Source organism: Cygnus atratus, chromosome 24 (assembly GCF_013377495.2).
Source record: "Cygnus atratus isolate AKBS03 ecotype Queensland, Australia chromosome 24, CAtr_DNAZoo_HiC_assembly, whole genome shotgun sequence".
Taxonomy (NCBI): domain Eukaryota; kingdom Metazoa; phylum Chordata; class Aves; order Anseriformes; family Anatidae; genus Cygnus; species Cygnus atratus.
Genome location: NC_066385.1, coordinates 2286344 through 2305413, shown reverse-complemented (window position 1 = coordinate 2305413; position 19070 = coordinate 2286344). Strand labels below are relative to the sequence as shown.

General features: G+C 42.6%; 1 protein-coding gene across 8 annotated transcripts in view; it reads left to right on the top strand.

Moving 5' to 3' along the window:
• SRGAP2 (SLIT-ROBO Rho GTPase activating protein 2) overlaps positions 1-19070 on the top strand; it is a 106219-nt gene that overhangs the window by 61002 nt on the left and 26147 nt on the right. For 5 of the 8 annotated variants that reach the window (XM_050715386.1, XM_035561320.1, XM_035561323.2 and 2 more), the window contains 8 exons: positions 44-259; positions 1357-1485; positions 6206-6430; positions 8157-8258; positions 9148-9345; positions 13823-13907; positions 16588-16615; positions 18282-18312. In XM_050715386.1, the coding sequence (XP_050571343.1) occupies positions 44-259; positions 1357-1485; positions 6206-6430; positions 8157-8258; positions 9148-9345; positions 13823-13907; positions 16588-16615; positions 18282-18312 (1014 nt within the window). The remainder of the gene's footprint in view (positions 1-43; positions 260-1356; positions 1486-6205; positions 6431-8156; positions 8259-9147; positions 9346-13822; positions 13908-16587; positions 16616-18281; positions 18313-19070) is intronic. The other 3 variants (XM_035561321.2, XM_035561322.1, XM_050715389.1) reach the window with 1 other exon arrangement.

The window sequence follows — 19070 nt, the reverse complement described above, 5'->3', positions numbered from 1 at the left end:
TCAAATGTGATGCTCTACAACTCTTGTGTATCATCTTTTGCAGGTTATGAAAACCTACCATATGTACAACGCTGACAGCATCAGTGCCCAGAGCAAACTGAAAGAGGCAGAGAAGCAGGAAGAAAAGCAGATTGGGAAGTCAGTGAAACAAGAGGACAAGCAGACGCCACGCTCCCCTGACTCAACTTCCAACGTCAAGTTTGAAGAAAAACACGTTCGACGAAGTTCTGTCAAGAAAATAGAGAAAATGAAGGAGAAGGTACTTCCTAGTCCTGCTGCTGCTTGTGTGAAGTGCTTGAGGAGGAGCCCTTTGTAGTAGCTCAGCACAGGAACTGACTAGTTCCATCCTTTGTGACATTCAAACACAAGTCTCATTTTTTGTGCAAGTTTTAAATATTCAGGTTTAGGAAAGGCAAAAGCTAGCACCAGGTTTGTTTGAGGATAATTGAATATCCATTTATATTGTCCTAGGTTTTGCAGTCATGTCACAAAAACTAAAACAAGGTTGGAGTATGAAAGTAACATCTGCTTTCTTGGAAGTCATGATTAACATGTTTTTTTTCTTGTACAGAGTACAAGATTTTGGGCCAGATCTTTTGTTTAATGTTTCATGCCAGCTTAATGTCTGACCTCCCTGTGGTACAGGGAGGCGTGCAGTCCCAGACTGGCTTCATAGGCAGAACCGGTTGCCTTGCAATTGGTCAGTCAGGTAGGTAGCTCAGTGCTAAGGTTCAAGCCAATAGAAGGTGCAGTGTTGGTTTTGGATTGATTTGGGCTCCGAAGAGGTGGGGTGCCTGTGGCAGCCTGCAGGCTACCTATGGGCTTCCAGCAGCTGCTCTCTAGTGTTGGAGCTGGGCCATAATGAAGAGTCAAGAGCCAGCAGGAACAGATGAGCTATGGGTAGAGCTGGTATTGACTGTGGGCTACATGGTCAGGTCTTGCTTTGGGACCTACTAGCACGGTTGGGCTAAGGTTTGTGCTGTGACTTATTTTGACAGTGCTCAGAGGTACAGTTACTGCTGAAGGTGTGGAGGTTAACCAAAGCTGCGCGTTTTGTAAGGCACCTTGCGACCTGATAAACTCACCTTGTTCCTTCATTCTTCCCCAACCCCAGACTCTGTTTTCAGATAAGGCTTTAAATGCAAAGCTGTCTTGTATAGCAATGCTTAATTACTTCTAAATAATTGATCTAAATTCTAAGTTTCTGAGTCCTGGTGAAACTGGAGTCCAAGTGAACTAGAACTGTGTGAGCAGGGTGAGGTTCATTCAGTGTACTCTGATTGGTGTTTCTAAAAATGCTGTTCTTGCTGCTGCACCTCTTTTTAAAACATGCTCTGGTTTTGGTTTCTCTTTTAGCGCCAAGCGAAATACACAGAAAATAGACTGAAGGCTATTAAGGCAAGAAACGAGTATCTGCTTGCTCTGGAAGCCACCAATGCGTCTGTATTCAAGTATTACATTCACGACCTGTCTGATCTCATTGATGTAAGTGCTGCTGCTCGGGTGCTCGCAATGAATATCATTGCCATTAACCCTCACACCTGCCTTTCCTTCTCCAACATCTTACACACCAGCACAACTGGCAACAACTCTACAGCTGTGGAGTGATGGCAGCCTGGAGAGTAACAACAGTATGATGATCTGTCATTAATCTGCTAAGTGAGCTTTTCTTAGATGTCACACTCAGTCTGTTACACAGATAGAAGCTTGCACAATAAACCTGGCATTGAAACTTGTAGAAGGAAGAGTTGCTTAGTTAAAATGAAACGGTTTCAGTATCACGCTGTTGCTTGACATTTTCTATTTACTATTTTAAGCAAACCCTCAACTCAAAAGCACATTTTAAAAAAGGAGAATGTTAACTGTAAAATCAGTATACCAGTTGGTAAAAGAAGTCAAGGACAGAAGTGTTTTCTGAAGCTGATTTTAACTGGTTTTCAAAAAAAAATCCATGCATTTCAAGGTTAATGTTTCTGGTAGCATACTTTACAGGAGGAATGGATCTCCCTGCTTTTCAGACCTTCCGTTCTCTGATACCCCCACCCACCAGCTCTACAGTAACATGATGCATTTTTCTGTCATTGGGACTGCAGAGCACTTTGTGAGACCAGTTCTGAAAGGTGTCAGAAGAGTGTCAAAAATGATGGAAGTTCTGCTGCTAGCCACTCTGCAGTTTGCCTGTCCCTCTCTGCAGAGGAACAAAGAAATAAACTGTCTACAGAAATTAGCCCCTTTTCCTTAGAATGCTCTCTGCACAAGCAGGGTGACGGAGCAGAAGGCAGAGGGAGCTTGTTCCCCAGCTGCCTACAAACTCTGTTTTGTAGCTGAATGAAAGACCCCAGTATTCCAGGAACCTCAATTCTACTCTTGGTAAAATGCAAAGAAAAAAAAAAAAGGGAAAGGAAAAAGAAAAAAAGAATCTCTCCTCTTTGAAAACTCTTGAAAGCCTGCTAGGAATCCCAGCATTTCCGACAAATACGTAACTATTCCACTTCAGTGTGCAGAACTAGAGTACCAAATGCAGTGAACATGTTGTGTCTGGGTCACTGACTGCTGCTTGATCTCATTCTGTTTGCCAAGGAAAGCCCACTGCAGTCACTACTAAAAACACTCGGTTCTAAAGCCTGAAGGGAACTTTCTTTGTAGGTGGGCAAGTAGCTAACAGAAGTGTGTCTAGTCACAGGCAATAAAGGTCACTTGGATCACTGTTACTCAGTCAGCCGTTACATTACCTAACGTTATATATAATACATTTATTCAGCTAATCATAAAATCACATGAAGTACACCTAGGTACTTATTAGGCATTTAGATATTTAAAATCTGTCCTTTGGAGGTCAGGATTGCCTTTGTTAGGTGGCTTGAAAAATGCTGTTATTTCAAAATGTCATGTTTTGCAGTGCCAAAGAGACCTGTTTCCTTTATACCTGCTCCCTCTTTGGAAGACCTTTCTTGGTTAACATTGGCTCAGCTTGAATTGTGTCGTCTTGTTTTGTTTTGCTGGTGGATTTTTTTTGCTTTTGTTCTTTTTTAGCCAATGATAACTTTATATTCTTCGTACTAACACATACAAGGTGGGGATTCATCTCGTTGACATCAGTGGAATTTGTCTTAATGTTTTTCTTGAAAATCCTATGCATAGTTCCTCCCCCAAATATTGCAAATGTGCTTGTTTCAATTGTCTGCTAACAGACTGTCCTTAGTACAGTTTTGTGACTCATATAGTAAAAACTCAATTTAGATTCCATAAACCCCAAACAATTTTTAATACAGGCCTGAGATCTTTTAAGTAGTTCATTGACAAATAGGGGTTATCCAGCTTTGAAGGAAGTGTGAAGTGCTCTTCACTAAATGCTCTCGGCTGTCTGGGGCATGGTAGGCAGTGGTGCAGGACCAGAAGCCAAGCCTCTGCGGTATGTTGATTTCTTGTTGCTCCTCGACAGCGGCCATCGTGACTCTGAGTCTGTGTCCATTAACTCCCTTGCATTCCCTGAAGCATTTGATATATCAGAATGTTGCAAATTCTCAAAATCTTTAAAAGAAAAGCATTATCTGCTCTGTTTACAGAAGGCATGGAAAGATACGGAACTTACCTGGGAGCACAGTGTATGTAATTCAGTTATCTCCTCGTTAAGACACAGTGAATATAGATTTACTAATGCCTTTGATCTGAAGGATTGAAAATTAACAATGATAACCGTTGATGGCTATCTGAACCATCTGACTTAAATAAAAATGCAATTTTTAAGTCAGATCTTAATTCTTTTCCTTGATCTAATCGTTTGATATTGCAGCTTGAAATATAATATAAAAGCAATCTTCAGACTTACTTATAAATCCTGTTAGGCCAAATGCCTTTAAACTGGTCAGATTTGTACAGCACGTTGTGTTCTAGTGTCTGTGGAAGGATAACAGTGAGTTATATCTTCATTGTGTGTTAAGAGCAATAAACTGACATAGCCCAGTAGTTTTGAGTTCCCTGACTTTGGGGACAGAGGCAGTTCTTTGATGCTAATGCAATATTACAGTAATGGGGAAGCTTGTGTAAACGAGTATCTCATATTTATGGAAGGGTCACTAGGACAGATCTTTTTTTAAAAATGCATGGGTAGGTATGAGTCCTGGAGCTCACTTTACTCTTCTAGGAATGAGTGTATTAGTGCCGTTTTCTCCGGGATCTCCTACTTCCCTTTCCAATTTGGTGCCTGTTTGAAAACCTCTAACTGGCAAAGGGTTAATCAGCTGTCATGTTGGGAAGTGAATTTGAATGAGTTATCATTAAATTCTTATAAAAAATTGATTTCCTTGGAGAGCGATTCCATCAAACATTTATATAACCCAGAAAAGGGATGGCAAGACTGATAGGTTTATAAATGAGTGTGCTGGACTTTTAAAAATGTTAAAGTGGGGGAGTGGGCTGAAAAATGTTTTCTGTCACTAGCTTCAATAAAATAAAGCTAAAATACTTTGGCATCTTAATGTAGTCCTGCTGCTCAGTGAGGTGGGCTATAAAATATTGAGTCTCATTTGACTTTCCGGTCCCACCAGTGAACTCCTCGTGCAGCAGAGCCGCTCTCCTTCCCGATGCGAGCGAGAGCAGGGAGGAAAGCGTGTCTCTCCGTGGGGGTATACAACAGTTCGGTCACAGCAGCAGGGAGAAACGAGAGGCTGCTCCTCTTCAGTCTGAGCTGATTCCAATCATGGCTGGCCTGTTGGCCCAACTCGGACTGGCTTTCTTTGGATTATTGCGGAGGGTGGCATTATCCTGCGCGTGCCAAAGCCAGTGGCTTTGAAAGGCTGTTTATCCAAGACTGCCTCCACACGTGCAAATTCTCAATCAACTCTTTTGTGTTTTTGGCTGCTGTTTGTTCTTTCTGATTGAATGCAGTGTCCTTTAATTCTCTGCCTCCAGTCTAACCAGCAAGCGCTGCTCTTTTTACAAGGCTCCACACCTGCCACAGCGCGTTGGCACAGGAGCCAGGCATCTAGCAGTGCTTGGAGACAAATTCAGGGAGAGCAGGGGATGGTCCGCTAGTCAGGCGCTCTCTTCTCTCTCCCTCCACCCCTCCTTTTTCTCCTTTTTCTCTCTCTTTTTTTTTTTTTTCCCCCGCGTTTACACACAATGACAGTGATGAGACCCAAATGATGGGTGAGGAGGAGATTTCATGTGAATTTTGCTTACAGAGCAGCACAGCAATCAAGCAGATGGTCTCTTTCTTTCTTTTTGGATATTCTCCTAGCATATGTAATCTTGTTTGTAATTCCAAGAAGGTGGGCTCCTTTCTCGCTCACTTTATTAGATGCCTGAAAAATTCAGGCTGTTTCTGATCAGCTAATGAAAAGTGCCTTTCTCCCTTCTGGTACTTTAATACTTGGCTGTGCAGCCACAGTGGAGATGAAGCTGCCTGATTGTCTTGCAGTGACATCATCCTCATGTCGGTAGTAGCCAGGAAATTCTTGACCGTGACCACTTTATGCTTGAAAGTTTTTGCTCTTCTGTTTCACCCCAGCAATGAAGTCACCCCAGCCAGTCGCTGCTAGCTTTTTGGATGGCTCTGTTCTTTATGTCTGTGACTGTACAGGTCGTGTTCTTGCTTCCTGAAGTACACTGAATTAAGCAGTTTTCTCTACCCTTACAGAAAATTGAGTGGAATAATTCACACGTAGATTAATCTTTGCAGATGATCCAAATCCTGTGGCTTGTTTCTCCCGATAATACTTCAGTGTATTGTTTTATTTAGAATAATTTTATTGAAGGATTTTGGAGTGCTTTCAATGGGAATCAATGCCCCTGAAAGAAAAATCAGAATTTAAAGAAATACACTGTTATACCATTGAACATGCCCACTTTTAAGGTGCTTTTTTTTTTTTCTAAACAGAATGAAAGGAGGTCTCTGGTACTCCATGACAACTCCCCAAACTGTTATAATACTTTACGTTGGAAAAGTAATACTTTTCTTGGAGGCAAATCGTAACATGATACAGAAATTTGTATGAAATTATAGGCTGAGTTCTGCTTAGGGACGACTTCAAGGATCCCTTATCGAGATGTCTCTGCAATCAGTGAGATGGGAGACTGCTCGGTACCTAGAAGAGAAAGCAACCATGACTTACCACTTATATAACGTCTAGCCTTCTAGAAACATTTTAACTTTCATTTCAGAATGTCTTCACTTATTCATATGGAATTGTGTGTGTTTTTCCAGCAGTGTTGTGACCTGGGGTACCACGCTAGCCTCAACAGGGCTCTCAGGACGTTCTTGTCTGCTGAGTTAAACCTGGAGCAGTCAAAGCACGAGGGTCTGGATGCCATCGAAAATGCCGTTGAGAACCTGGATGCCAACAGTGATAAGCAGCGCCTGATGGAGATGTACAACAATGTCTTCTGTCCGCCCATGAAGTTCGAGTTTCAGCCGCATATGGGTGATATGGTCAGTTTACGGTCGTCCTCTGGCTCTAGCTCTGTAAACACTTGCAGCTTCCTCTCTGCACTTCCTTCGTCTTTGATAGATGGACCAGCTAAAAGGCCACCTGTTTGCCTCTATTTTTGGGAGCTAGGAGGGATCCTTAGAAAAGGGAGCTGATAGGAAGAGTAAGCAGTGGCTCATTGTATGGATGTCTGAGTACAAGTGACTCTCACTTCTTGATTAGCAAAGCTACTGAAGACAGAAATGCTTAATTAGGCATAATACTAAATTTAGATAGGGAACAATGTTTTAGCCTCTCGTTCAAGCCACCGTTAACTCCTGCACTCTGAGACAGACTCTGAAGTTAGAGATGTGAAGTGTGATCTGAAAGATACTCATTTCACACTTCAGAAACCAGCTTTTGTTGGTCTCATCTGTGTCAATGCATTGAGCTGTTTAGTTTTTCTAATACTGTTGTCACAAAGATGAAGGAAGACAGCTAGTTTGGGTTAAAACATTAAAGTAGTATAGGTAAAGTTGGGCAACGCAGACAGGATTTTTACTTTTCGCAAAGAGAATCTCTCTCTTGGTAGGTTTACCAAGATAGCAGTTACATGGCTGGGAACCATTTAAATCACAGAAATTGAAACCAGTTCACAAATCTGAATAGGGACACAAGTACAGTGTATTAATTTGGGTCAGTTAGTTGGTTTTCTAGATTATTGTCCCGAAGATTCAAGAAAAACTGCAAGGATTGTCTCTTGCAGCTACCCATTCTTTTGTTCTAAGAAATACAGTCACTGCTTAAGGCTCCTCTTTGTCCTGGCATTCTTAAGTGAATCCCTTAGACTGCAAATGACATTTCTTGTTTTTTCTGCACAGTGGTAGTATCCTGTAAGATAGTAGGAAGAAAAAATTACCTGCAGACTGTCGTTCAGTTAAACTGCTCACGTTCGCTGAGTCATTTATCTTATTTCACTTATTTCTTCTCAAGGCCGAATTAATGTTTATAAATGCAGGCTGATAGACTTGTTGAAATGGTTCTGCTTATACCAGATTGAATATGTGATTGTATATGTGCATGATAAAACTCCAGCAATGTCTGTCTTTAAAAGTAGCCGTATACAATGAAATCAATGTTTTCCTTTAAAAAAATCCGGAAGGAAAGCTACCTCGTGCTGTGTAGGACAGCTAATTATTAACAGCACAGGGCAACCCACTGTTCTAGCATTTTCGACAAGTGCCCAACCTATTCTTTTCTATTTAAATTCCTCTGAATTCATTAAATAGTGAGTTCTACCTGTTCCTGTAGGTACAGGTAGTTCAGCTAAACATGCTGAGCTTGCTGTGCCCCAGGATGCTTGGCTAATAGCAGCAAGTTCTTCTCGATGTGATACAAGCACACTCACTTCTCCTTGGGGTTTTAGAGTGTGATTTAGCCTAATCACTGTGATAAAGCACCCTCAGACTTCCAGAAGATATGACTACCTTGCATCAGTAAAAGCACGTAATTTTTTCTAGATCTTTTGAGATGTACACATTCTCTCTCTTTCATTCACTTTTAAGGACAATCAAGAAGTGGACTAGAATTTAGTCAAATACATTCCTTTTTACTGATTGAAATCCAGAATTAGTAAAGATTTAAAATGAGGCATTTTAGATGATGTTTGTGTATAATAATAATGAAGTAATTAAACTGTTCTTGATTACATTTTTTTTCCTAAAAATGGTGCTGTTTTTTCTTTTCCAGGAGTCCCAGCTGTGTGCCCAACAGCCAGTGCAGAGCGAGTTAGTGCAAAGGTGCCAGCAGCTGCAGTCCAGGTTATCTACGCTAAAGATTGAAAATGAAGAGGTGAGCTAATCAACCCAAATCAACAAGCCTTTTACTGCCTCCACAGGGCAGTGGGGACTAATTAAGAAAGAATGGAGTTGCTGTGATCTTCTTTTATGAAGACTTGTGATAAAATTCAAGAATAAGGCAGCTGAGGCCAGCAGTATGTTAGGTTGTGATTTTGCATGAAAGCTGAGTGCACGCAGAGGAGCCCCTAAAAGACGTGCACCTTTCTCTTTTCCCCATCCTTAAATTGCTAGGACTGGCTTTGTTGCAAAAGTTGTATTTGGATAGTTACGAGAAAGAGGTGAATGTAATGTTTCGAAGTGAAGATGGTGAATTTGCATAACCAAAAGCAAGAGATATTTTTTGTTTAATTGGTCATCTAGGGTGAGAAGAGCAGATCAATGGCGTTTGTTTATGAACATGTCAAAATGCCTCATCTGCACTTCTGTTCAAGAATTTTTAATCCTTGGGCAAAACTTGCAAACTCTTAATGTTTAGTTAGTTGATTCTGGCCTTCAGAAAACAATTGCAGTACGACAAAGCCTTTTTGTAATCTAACGTTTCTTTTATACCCAGTAGATGTAATTAGAGAAGTAAGATGTTTACATCTTTCCTCCAGCACTCTTTGCTTTGAGGTTAAATTTCCCTACTTCTTTCTCACCCCAGCCTGTGGGATTCCAGCTCTTTTCACACTGCTGGCACGTTCAGTGCGCTGCCAACCCTTTGTTCATACAAACGGTGTTCTGTTAGTGAGCAGAACTAGTACCTCTTTTATGGCCCACAGGACATGAAACAAGTAATATTTGTTTATTAGTAAAACACTCTGGGGTACCATTAACTATTTTTTTCTTCCACTTGCAGCATATCTTCTTTTTTTTCATACACTCTTACTCTTGCTGGACAGGTTAAGAAGACCATGGAAGCTACACTCCAGACAATCCAGGATATAGTCACAATAGAGGACTTCGATGTCTCAGACTGCTTTCAGTACAGCAACTCTATGGAATCTGTTAAATCCACAGTCTCAGAAACGTTCATGAGCAAACCGAGCATTGCCAAGAGACGGGCCAACCAGCAAGAGACAGAGCAGTTCTATTTCACAGTAAGGAGTTAATTTGTGGTGTGAGCACGTGTAATGTTTTTAGAATTATACTCACAGGAGAGAGCGAAATAATGCTATCACCTTACAAAAATGCTTCTGTAATTGATTTTGGCCAAGCAGAGTTAGCATATCAGGTTTTCAAAACAGGTGCTTTGAATTCTTTACAAATATATTGGGATACATTCGTCTGTTGCTGCAAACTTAGAGTGGATAAATTGTGTAAAATTTGATTTCTCCTCCATCTAAACAAGAATTATCTGAGAGAAAACTTAATAGCTTGTAAATATCAATTTCAAACATAATATAAACAAAAAGAATGTTTAGCTCTTTCTTTATTACCCTCTTACAATTTCTGTAGTTCAAATAAGCTTTTAATTGAGCCAATGCATTTGTACAAAACACTAAGAGCTTTTTATATTGAATTTCATACCAGACTGTATGTTTGTTTTTCCTAATTTAGATTTATGGTAAACTGTTGAATTCTCTTCCGTTTTAAAAATCTTTCCAAAAGAAGATGAAAATCATACTTCTTATCTTGGTTTGAGCATCCTTTGCTATAGTTATTGCCCTCTACATTTCCGTTTCTAAATTCGTGTTGCTTACTACCAATTCTGAAGTTTCTGTGCAAATTAAACCTGTCAGCTAGTGTATGTCAGGCCTTGAATAAAAAAAAAAAAAAGAAATCAAAAAGCCTCCCTAGAAGGTGAACCTGGTAACTGAGAATAGTAGGTGGAGAAACCAATTCAATTAAGAAGGGATTGACCAGCCTGCCCATGGTTATGAAACTAGAAAAATGATTTTTTAATTGAACTCTAAGTGATCCCTCCCTAGAGAGGGGCTATTATGTGTTCAGGCAGGAGACAAGCCCAGGGCTGTATCTGGCCGTGGCTTTGGCATCTCGTCGTGTTAGCGCCCTGCTCCCCGAGGGCTGGGCGCTGGAGCCGCAGCGGGGCTGCAGGGTGCAGGAAAAGAGCCATCAGCGGAGCAAAGCTGTTCCACCAAAGGCCGCTTTAGCCACCCTGCTCAGGCACCTGATTCCTCTGCTGTTGGGCAGACTTGCAAATATCCCTTTTATGGGTTTCAGGCCGTGGATCTGCAGGGAGCAGTTACTGCAGCATGCGAGAAGATGCTCGGATGAGTATAAACGAGAGCAGAGGCAGAGCTGAGCAGCGACAGGGGCGAGGCTTTCTTTGTGCAGTGAGAAAACCACAGTGCACGAGCAGTGCATGCATGCTATGCTACCTGCTGGGGAATATGAAGTAAAAAGGGAAATCCTGGTTTGAAAGAACGCTCCATGCTGTGATGTAGCCCCAGCTGGAAGTGCCCTGTGCTGTACTGCTCGTTGGGCAGGGCTCCTAGGTGAATGCGGCGGTGCCATCGTGGGCACTGAATTGAAGCACAGACTGCAGCATCTGCGTGCTAGAGGCTCATCATTGCGCACTTGTGCTGAGGCAGCTCTGTTGTCAGAGCTCTGAAGGAAGATTTGTATGCAGAGTAGACGCCTAAACCTCCCTGTGCTGGTGGAAAGCAGGAAGGATGACTGACTGCGTGCTGAGCTATCACAGATAGCCACAGCGGGGATGCAGCAGGGAGCTGGAGGTCGGGGACACATCCTCAGCGCCTGGCAGCGTGCTGCAGCCCTGCTGCCTCCTGCGGCCGCGCCACAATGCTCCGCGGGGCTCCCCACCCTACCCAGGAGGTGAACAGGAGAATGAAAGATTTGATTCTCCTTACCTCCGAAGCCAGGGATGATTTTAGTTCTCAGCTGAGATGTTGGTTTTTTTTTTTCCTCTAGAAATATTAAAACCCGGTACAATACTCGTTCTGTGAAGTGCCTTAAAAATGAATATAAATTTATTATTACCTAACCCTTAAGACGTGAGGAAGTATTACACAAAATTCCCCTGCTAGTCAATCTGACAGAAATGTCACCCTGCTTCTGTCACCGTGCCACTGCTCCCACGTTCAGCCGCTGGCTCCGATTCCCCCACGCCCTGAACCGAGTGCCTGGGCTGGGCCGAGGGAGCTGCGCAGCTTTCGGGGCTGGAGGCAGGCAGGGACGTGGGACAGCGACAGAAACTGTTTTCCTGTATAGCCCCCAAAGCGTGACTTCCTGCAAGGAAGATAAGGCCTAGTTTGCGTGTGGCTTCGTTGTGCGTTCCACCTGCCCACTTGGTCTTGCTGAGAAATCCTGAAATGAGTTTGGGCTTGGAAGGGGTGACAGTTGTACGCTTCTGAGGAGGTGGCGGGTACAAAGCACTCACCATCTCTAGCTAACAGCAGATCTTCACCTCTTTCTTCTTTACAATGTGGAAATAATGTGGCTTGAGGGTGCTTCTCCTGCCTTATCTGATCGTACTTCGTCGACTCCAGCAGTACTGTCAGAAATGAAATCCTGAATTCTTCAGTCTTTTGATTTCTTTTGACTTTTTTTTTGCATTAAGCCATGAACTGAATGCTAGTGGATCTTCGTAATTCATTTGACAAAAAGCCTGAAGCCTTATTTTGAAATTACTTATTTTTTTCATCAGTGTACTGCTAGCTGGCAGGGTACAGAATGTTAAGCATGAGGAAGTATAAAGAACAGAGGAAATATGTGTTCTTAATTGAAAGGAACCCTCCCTTTTTCCCTTGAAAACCAATTCCTGCTGCTCCTCCATAGGCAGGCGATGTTCTCAATGCGACTGCCGCAAATGCGTCAGAGCCTGAGCAGGCGGAGGAGCGGCCACACATGCCACGGGTCGCTGAGCCCCAGGCAGGGAATCCAAACCTGCCCTCTCTGGCCCAAACCGTGGCCCCCAGGCAGCAGAAGGCAGTCCCAGGTTTTATATCTGCTTCGAAAGGAAGCTCAGCTCTTCTCCAAATCAGGTTGCTTTGCAGATTTTTAAGCATCTGCTGGAGCTATTTTGAGAAGAGCCTCCCAGTGCTTCCATCTCTTCGCCTGAGCTTGGCTTTGAGACAGGGCGCTCGGCACCTTCCACAGTCAGATTTATCCTCAAATCCCCGCTTCAAATTCTCAGGTTATTTTTGCAGCTTACTCTTGTCACGTTTTCTTAAGTCAAAATTGACATAAAAATTTAACCGGTTAAGGAAAAACACATAGGGCTTGGCAAACAGCTTCTACAGAGAAATTCTAAAAAGTGATATTTTTTTTCCACAGTGATCACGCTTCCTGTGTTCTTCTAGAACAACAAAAAAAAAAATTGAAGTTTTAGTGTAGGAAGCAGGAAGTGCTGAGACTCCCCAAAGGGACTTAATTCTTGTGAAATTTGTGTTCCAGCTTTATCAACCAAAGGGACATAAACCACAGGCTTCAGCAGTTAATTAAAGCCCCAGCTAAGTCATTTTCGTCTTTCTTGTTGGTACACATGACTGCTGGGGAGCCCACGATGGAAACTAGACTAGCCCCTGGAAGGTTCCCCCCATCAATATTTCTCAGTATCTGTTCATAGTGCTCCTTGATTCTGTCTATCCTACACATAGGCTGCCATTCTTACAGCCTGCATAGGACAAGCATGGTCCAGGGCACTCTCATAGTTAAAATGCCATTTTTTACCTTAAGGATTTGCAGCCCAGTTCGGCAATACCAGGCCAGAACTGGGAGGAAGTGAATAGAATTGGGAAAGCATAAGACAGGAACAGAATCTTGCATTATTAAATGGAAATCCTTTCTCTGTATTCGTTTTCCTAGCTCGATTTTTAAAAATATCTCATATTTCTAAAGAGTGGTCTGTGGTATTTGCAGAATTCTGTGCTATTCATGTACTTTTGAGTGTAAACATATCCTAATTATAATGTGGCCGGCTACTGTGCAACGGAGTAGTTTGTGTGCTGCAGCACAGTGAAGATAAATAATGCTGTTCTGAGCTGCAAAAGAGATGAAAGAGCTGTAAAAATAGCATTTGCAGAGCTGTGAAAAATCAGAAACAAGTGGGAAAAATGACTGTATGATTGTATAATATTTCACCGAGAGAACAAATCTGAATGTAAATAATATCTTTATTTGTTGTGTCCCATTTCCCCCACCCAGCCCTGTGTATCATCCAGAGTGGAGGCAGACGCAGTATTTGACAAGTAAAGTGGGGTGAGAGAGGTTAAGTGAGAGAATAAGCACAGTAGCAGCCTTTTAGTTTGTTAAAACAGATTGCTCATTCAGCTGGCTGTGACACGGGAGGGAAGTGCATTTCCACTGCGCCCTGTCTGAAGAGGAGATGCTTGACAGCTTCTCAGATGTCTGAGAGATGCCAAACATGCAGCTGATTGCACAGTGCAACAATAGAAATTACTCTGCAGATATGTATGGACCGAGCTTCATATTTGCGAGGCGTGTAAACCAGGGGGGTTAGTGCCTCCTTTGTGCTGTATAAATTCTGATGCAATTCAGTATTTGGTGTTATGTTCAGAATCCAGTAACCTAAAGATGCTATCAAAGAAATCCACTGTCCTCTCCTGATCTTGCTTTTTTCCACTTTCACAGAAAATGAAAGAATATCTGGAGGGCAGGAACCTGATAACAAAGCTCCAGGCCAAGCACGACCTTCTTCAGAAGACCCTGGGAGAAAGTAAGTCTGGGACCTTCTTGCCCCTGCTAGCCAGGCTGGTGTGCTTGATGCATTAGTCAGCTGAGCACAACTGCCTTGGATTACTGGTGCAAAGTGGACACGTTCATGTTTTATGAATTTATTTTTTTCCAATCTGCATGATGGAGAAGCCAAATGACCTACATGGCTGCTTGATGAATGGCGAACGGAAAATGCTTAATGAGTCACTAATGCACATCGCTTGTTTGTTAACATGAAGTGGATGCCCGCTCGTTCATCCTGTCCCCTCCCCATACTCCTGATAGTCTGTATTGGGGTGAACCTTGTGATTTACGGGTTACTGAGTAGTTTAGAAGCATTGCCTCATTAGGCTGCTCAGAAGTTTCATTTGCATGGCAGATGAGCTGCTTCTCGCCTCTGTGGTTCAGTCCAGACCAAGGTAACATGTGTGAGCATGGGCTTTTGTAGGGAGCATAACAAACAACTTTCAGAGCATGTAGGATATATTGCCTATCTGCAGAGCATGAGGCAAGGGGCAGCGGCCAGACTTGAATATGCATTTGCTATTAGTGTCAGAACAAAGGAAGATTTCTTTCCCTTCATGGTATGGGCAAATCCTGTTGGCCAAACACGCTGAAACTATGCATCCAAGTTTCCATAGAAACCTGTCTGCCTCGTGTTTGCAGAGGAGGTTTAACGGCCTAAATGTCAGGGCAAAAAACGGCTCAACTCATTCCTGGGTTTATAGGCCAGAGCAAGGGCTCGTGTTTTGTTGTGTAACTTAACTGGACTCCCCACAGTTTATGGTGTGTAAATCTTCTGAATGAAAACTTAAACAGCATGTGGTCTTTTAAGCGCTTTCCTTTCAGTTAAAAAATGTACTATAAAAATAAAATAGTTATTGCTGCAGTAATTAAGAGCTTCGTGTTTATCAGACCTGAACCTACAAGGTAAGGAAGAACGTTGTCACCTCGTCATGCATTGTTGGTTCAGGTTCCTCATCTCCATCTGCCCTGTAAAGAGGGTGGATGAAGCCAGAGATCTGTGTCCTTAGGGTATTTTTCTTCTGCCTCTGAATATCTCCAAATGACACCCATGCTGCCCCTGTGACTAATCACATTCCTGGATCATAGCTGACCTCTGCATACCGAGGCCTATTTCCTCTTAACCTGCCTGCCCCTTGAACTGAGCTCAAGCTGTGGCGGGGGGGAAAAGAGGAGGAAATTAAAAACGATTCCTATATTGCTGTGTAGGTTTAAAGGCTGCTTCTGTTTTTGTGGGGTTGCTTTGCAATACCAGGGCTTTCTTAGTCACCCTGTGAAGGGACCCAGTGTATGTCAGGCTGAGCTCCAGCAGTTTTCTGAAAAAATCACTCCCGTCATCTGGGAGATCAAAAGGAGCTGAGTGAGTGAGGTACATTTCATCTCCAAAATCCAGCGAGCAGGTTAATGGTATGAACTTGGACCCTGCCTAGGCTTATTCATAAAATGTCACTTAAATGGGAAATGGGAAAATAAAATTCCTTTCACAAGTCCCAGGAGCATGTTTAGAAGCTTTGCTGAAAAACGTGCATACAGCTGCGTGTCTTCAGTTCCTGGAAGGTTTGCGGGTTTTTTTAAGATTTTTATTCTTGTTCGCCCCATTCTCAGATGACATTTATTAGTCCTCTTGCAAATTACCTTAATCTAAAGATGACAAGTTCCAGTAATAAAAATAGCAGCAAGTCTTCCCATCTACAAGTAATTATGTCCCTGCCTACTGTACACATTTGTCACTGTAATGTAGGAGCCCCTTGATGTTGCCTCAGCCATGTAATTTATATATATGAATATTCTATGATGGAAACGGGACAGATGGCTGGAAATTCTGCTTCAGAATAACATTTTCATGTAAATTATGCACTGTTTTGGCTTTACGTGCGGAGAGGAAAGTAGCTTTCAAGATGCGTTCAACTAATTGTCAGCCGTCAGCAATTAGACGTTTCCCTCCTTCATTCTTCCGTCTCCCCAGGAGCAGGAAGACATTGTGGGGAAGGTGGATTTTCAGCTATTGTAAAATCAGTATGGTTTCACTGATGATGATCTGGCCGGTACAATTCCCAAAAGCACATACTAGTTTTCTGTCTCTTACTCCTTGCTGTGCTATTTTAAAACGCTGCCTGTGTTAGCAGTAGTTGTTAGCTTGGCTGCTTCCTCACAAACCCAATGCAAGTTAATGGAACGTTTTTATAAATATGTTTGTGGAAAATATCATTAAACGTCTGCCTCCCAAAATAGCCTAATGCTAGCACGTTCGTCTGTGGGCTAACAAATCTGTGAATGCTTCCAATCTTGCTGAGTGGCTTTATAAAGTATAATCTCTCTCCCTACCAATTCCCCTGGGAAGGGGGGAGGCAGGGAGAGGTTGACAAGCCCAGCTTTTTTTGGCAGGAGAAGTCAACAATTAGAGTGTGCAGGGAACCAATTTTCAAAAACAATACTTTCCAAAGAGTCCTCGGGCAGCCCGAGCTGCTTTCTGCATTTCCTGGGCAGCTGTGGAGGAAGACGGGCTCCGGTGGTCCCCTGGGTAGGGGACAGCCACGTCCAGCCCCCCGCCTCTGGCTCTTCTCCTTCCCCTCCTTCCCAAAGTGGCTTTACAAAGCAGCCAAAGGTATTTTCCTGTTCCTCTCTCTAATACTATATTTTTTTCATCTTCCCCACAGGTCAAAGGACCGACTGCTCCCTTGCCAGGTAGGTGTGGCTCAAGGAATCACTTTTTAAGGAAAATCTGCTGCAAATTCATTGCTGCTGTAGATTGGTGGCCAGCCCAGGACATGCGTGTGTTCGAAAAAGATATTCGTATAGCTAATATATAACCAAATTCGTGTTAGTTCATAACACTTTTTCTCACGCTGGTACATCCAGTCCAAATCAGGAAGGAGATGGGCACGAGTGAGAAACTGTTTAATTTGGCACTGTCATCCAGAGTATTCTTTGACCTAGGATTTTAATAGACACGTTGCTGTTCCTGTAGGAGCAGTGGGCCCAGGGACTGCAAGGCGTGCAGGGCTGAGCACTGCTGTGAGCCAGGGAGGAGAAGGCGATGCCCAGGGCCTTTTTGCTCTGTCCTGGTGATGTTCTTGCTCTGCCCTGGAACTGGATTGCAGCAGTGCAGAGGTCCTGGAGAATTAACTTCTCATTTATAATTAGGACCAATCACGGAGCAATAACTAACCTTCTCTTGGTGGGGTTTTTATAAAACATAACAAATCTCCATCTCCAAATTGATGGATTCAAGCAGCTCCACTGGGCACGAGGAGCTGGAGCAGGGGCTGTGCATCATCCTGCCGGTTTAACAAAAGGAAGGTGATTACTGCTGATCCAGAGTCATTACTACTTTTCAAATTCCTTACAGCAAAGCAAAGCTGACAGGTCCTAATTAGAGCCTGACATCTGTAATAATAAAATATTATTCATCATGAAACAATTTTAAATATCAAAGAATCATTACTGCTAATAGTTTAAAATAGACCATATTGTCTGTGACAGCCCATGGAATCTGATTTTTTTTTCATTCAGTGTTTTTGATTTTTTTTATAAAAGGAATTTCCCCTGAATTAACACATTGTACAGTCTTTTTAAAAATCACAGTTCCAATCACCTTATTTATAATTCAGCAGCCATCTGCCCTTGCAGGGAATTGGCTTGAATGAGAGACATTAGGGCCTTTCTACCGTTCTCTCTCATGCTTCATTTTTACCAGAAACTATAGGAATTTTAAACCTCATTAATAAATTTTGCAGGGGAAGTCCTGGCAAAGGAAGGCTTTTTCCTTTTTTTTTTCTACAGTTCTGTCTATCAACGTAACTGAATGAGACCATCATGGTTTAAACTGGAATGGCTTAGCCTGGCTGGTGCATGCTGGAGTTTGAGGGGTTTTATTTATTTATTTGAAGTCTCTCATGAGCTGTAACAAGGGATCCGCAGTGACAGTTGTTGGCAGCACAGCAGGAAGGCAGCCTGCTCCCACCTGCTTCCCCCTTTCCGCAGCGTGGCTCTTCTCGAGAAGTGCTCTGAGCAATTTATAACAAACTTCATCGCGAGCGAGGAGCCGCATAGAACAGGTTTCCATATGGTTGGAATTAAAATGTCAAGGGTAATCTTTTGTCAAAGCAGTGGACTCCCTCGTGTCTGTTTCAGGTTTTTAGTGATTTAAAGTCGCTTAAAATCTTCTGAAGTTCCAGAAATTGACTGAGACTAAGTCATTATGATTGACTTGTATATCTGACTTCTTCCCTCCTCCAAAATCAGCATGGTTTGGAATACCAAACGAGCAAGAACTAAAGTAGTAGAGGATTGTCTTGACTTTTTCTCTTCTCTGTTTTTCCTCCTGCACCGACTGTTCTGATCTCATCAGCGGCAGACGCAGCTCCACGATAAGGAAGCAGGTAATAAACATTGGCTTCAGTAATGAGGCAGGGATGCGTGTGTGTGTGCGTGCAGGTGAAGACGGTTGGAAAACAGGAGTATTTTTATCCTTCCCTCCTTTCCTTACATCAGCCATTTCGTTCTTGTTTAACTGGAACTAGTGTCTGCTAATTCAGTAACTGAAATCAGTAAACATGGATCCACAGCCTTGATTCGTTTTCTTTGACAAAATTTTAAGACGATTTTATTCCGTCAGTGGTTTGGAGAGATCTGGAACCAAAAAAGCCAAACAGTCTTCAGCTGTCTGGACAGTCATGGTTTATGGGCTTCATGCTGTTGTATTTTTTTTGTCTCCTTTCCCTTTATTTCCTCTCTGGAATGCTGTTAAAGCAGCACCTGCTTGCTTGTGCCTTCTTGGACAAAGACTTAAAACAGCAACGCCTTGGTTTCCTGGCTGTAGTGGATAATCTATTACTTTTTAGTAATGTGCTTCTTTGAAATAAGGGAAAAAATCTAACATAGTAGTTTGGGAATCCCAGTCTTCCTGTTGCCTTTTGGCTGTTTTTTTTTTTTTCCCTTTTTTTGTTTTTTTTTTGGTAAGCTGGCCAGACTTGCTGTCTTGGAGCACATTATGCTCTGGGTTTTTGGATGCTTTGAGGAGGTTTGCATTCATCACCAATTATTGCAGTGAGTCCAGATGAGAATTTCTAGTCCTGTTTCTAAAAGATAGTCTTCTGCTGGGTGTAATTCTGTCTATTTCTACATGGTTTGGGGTGGG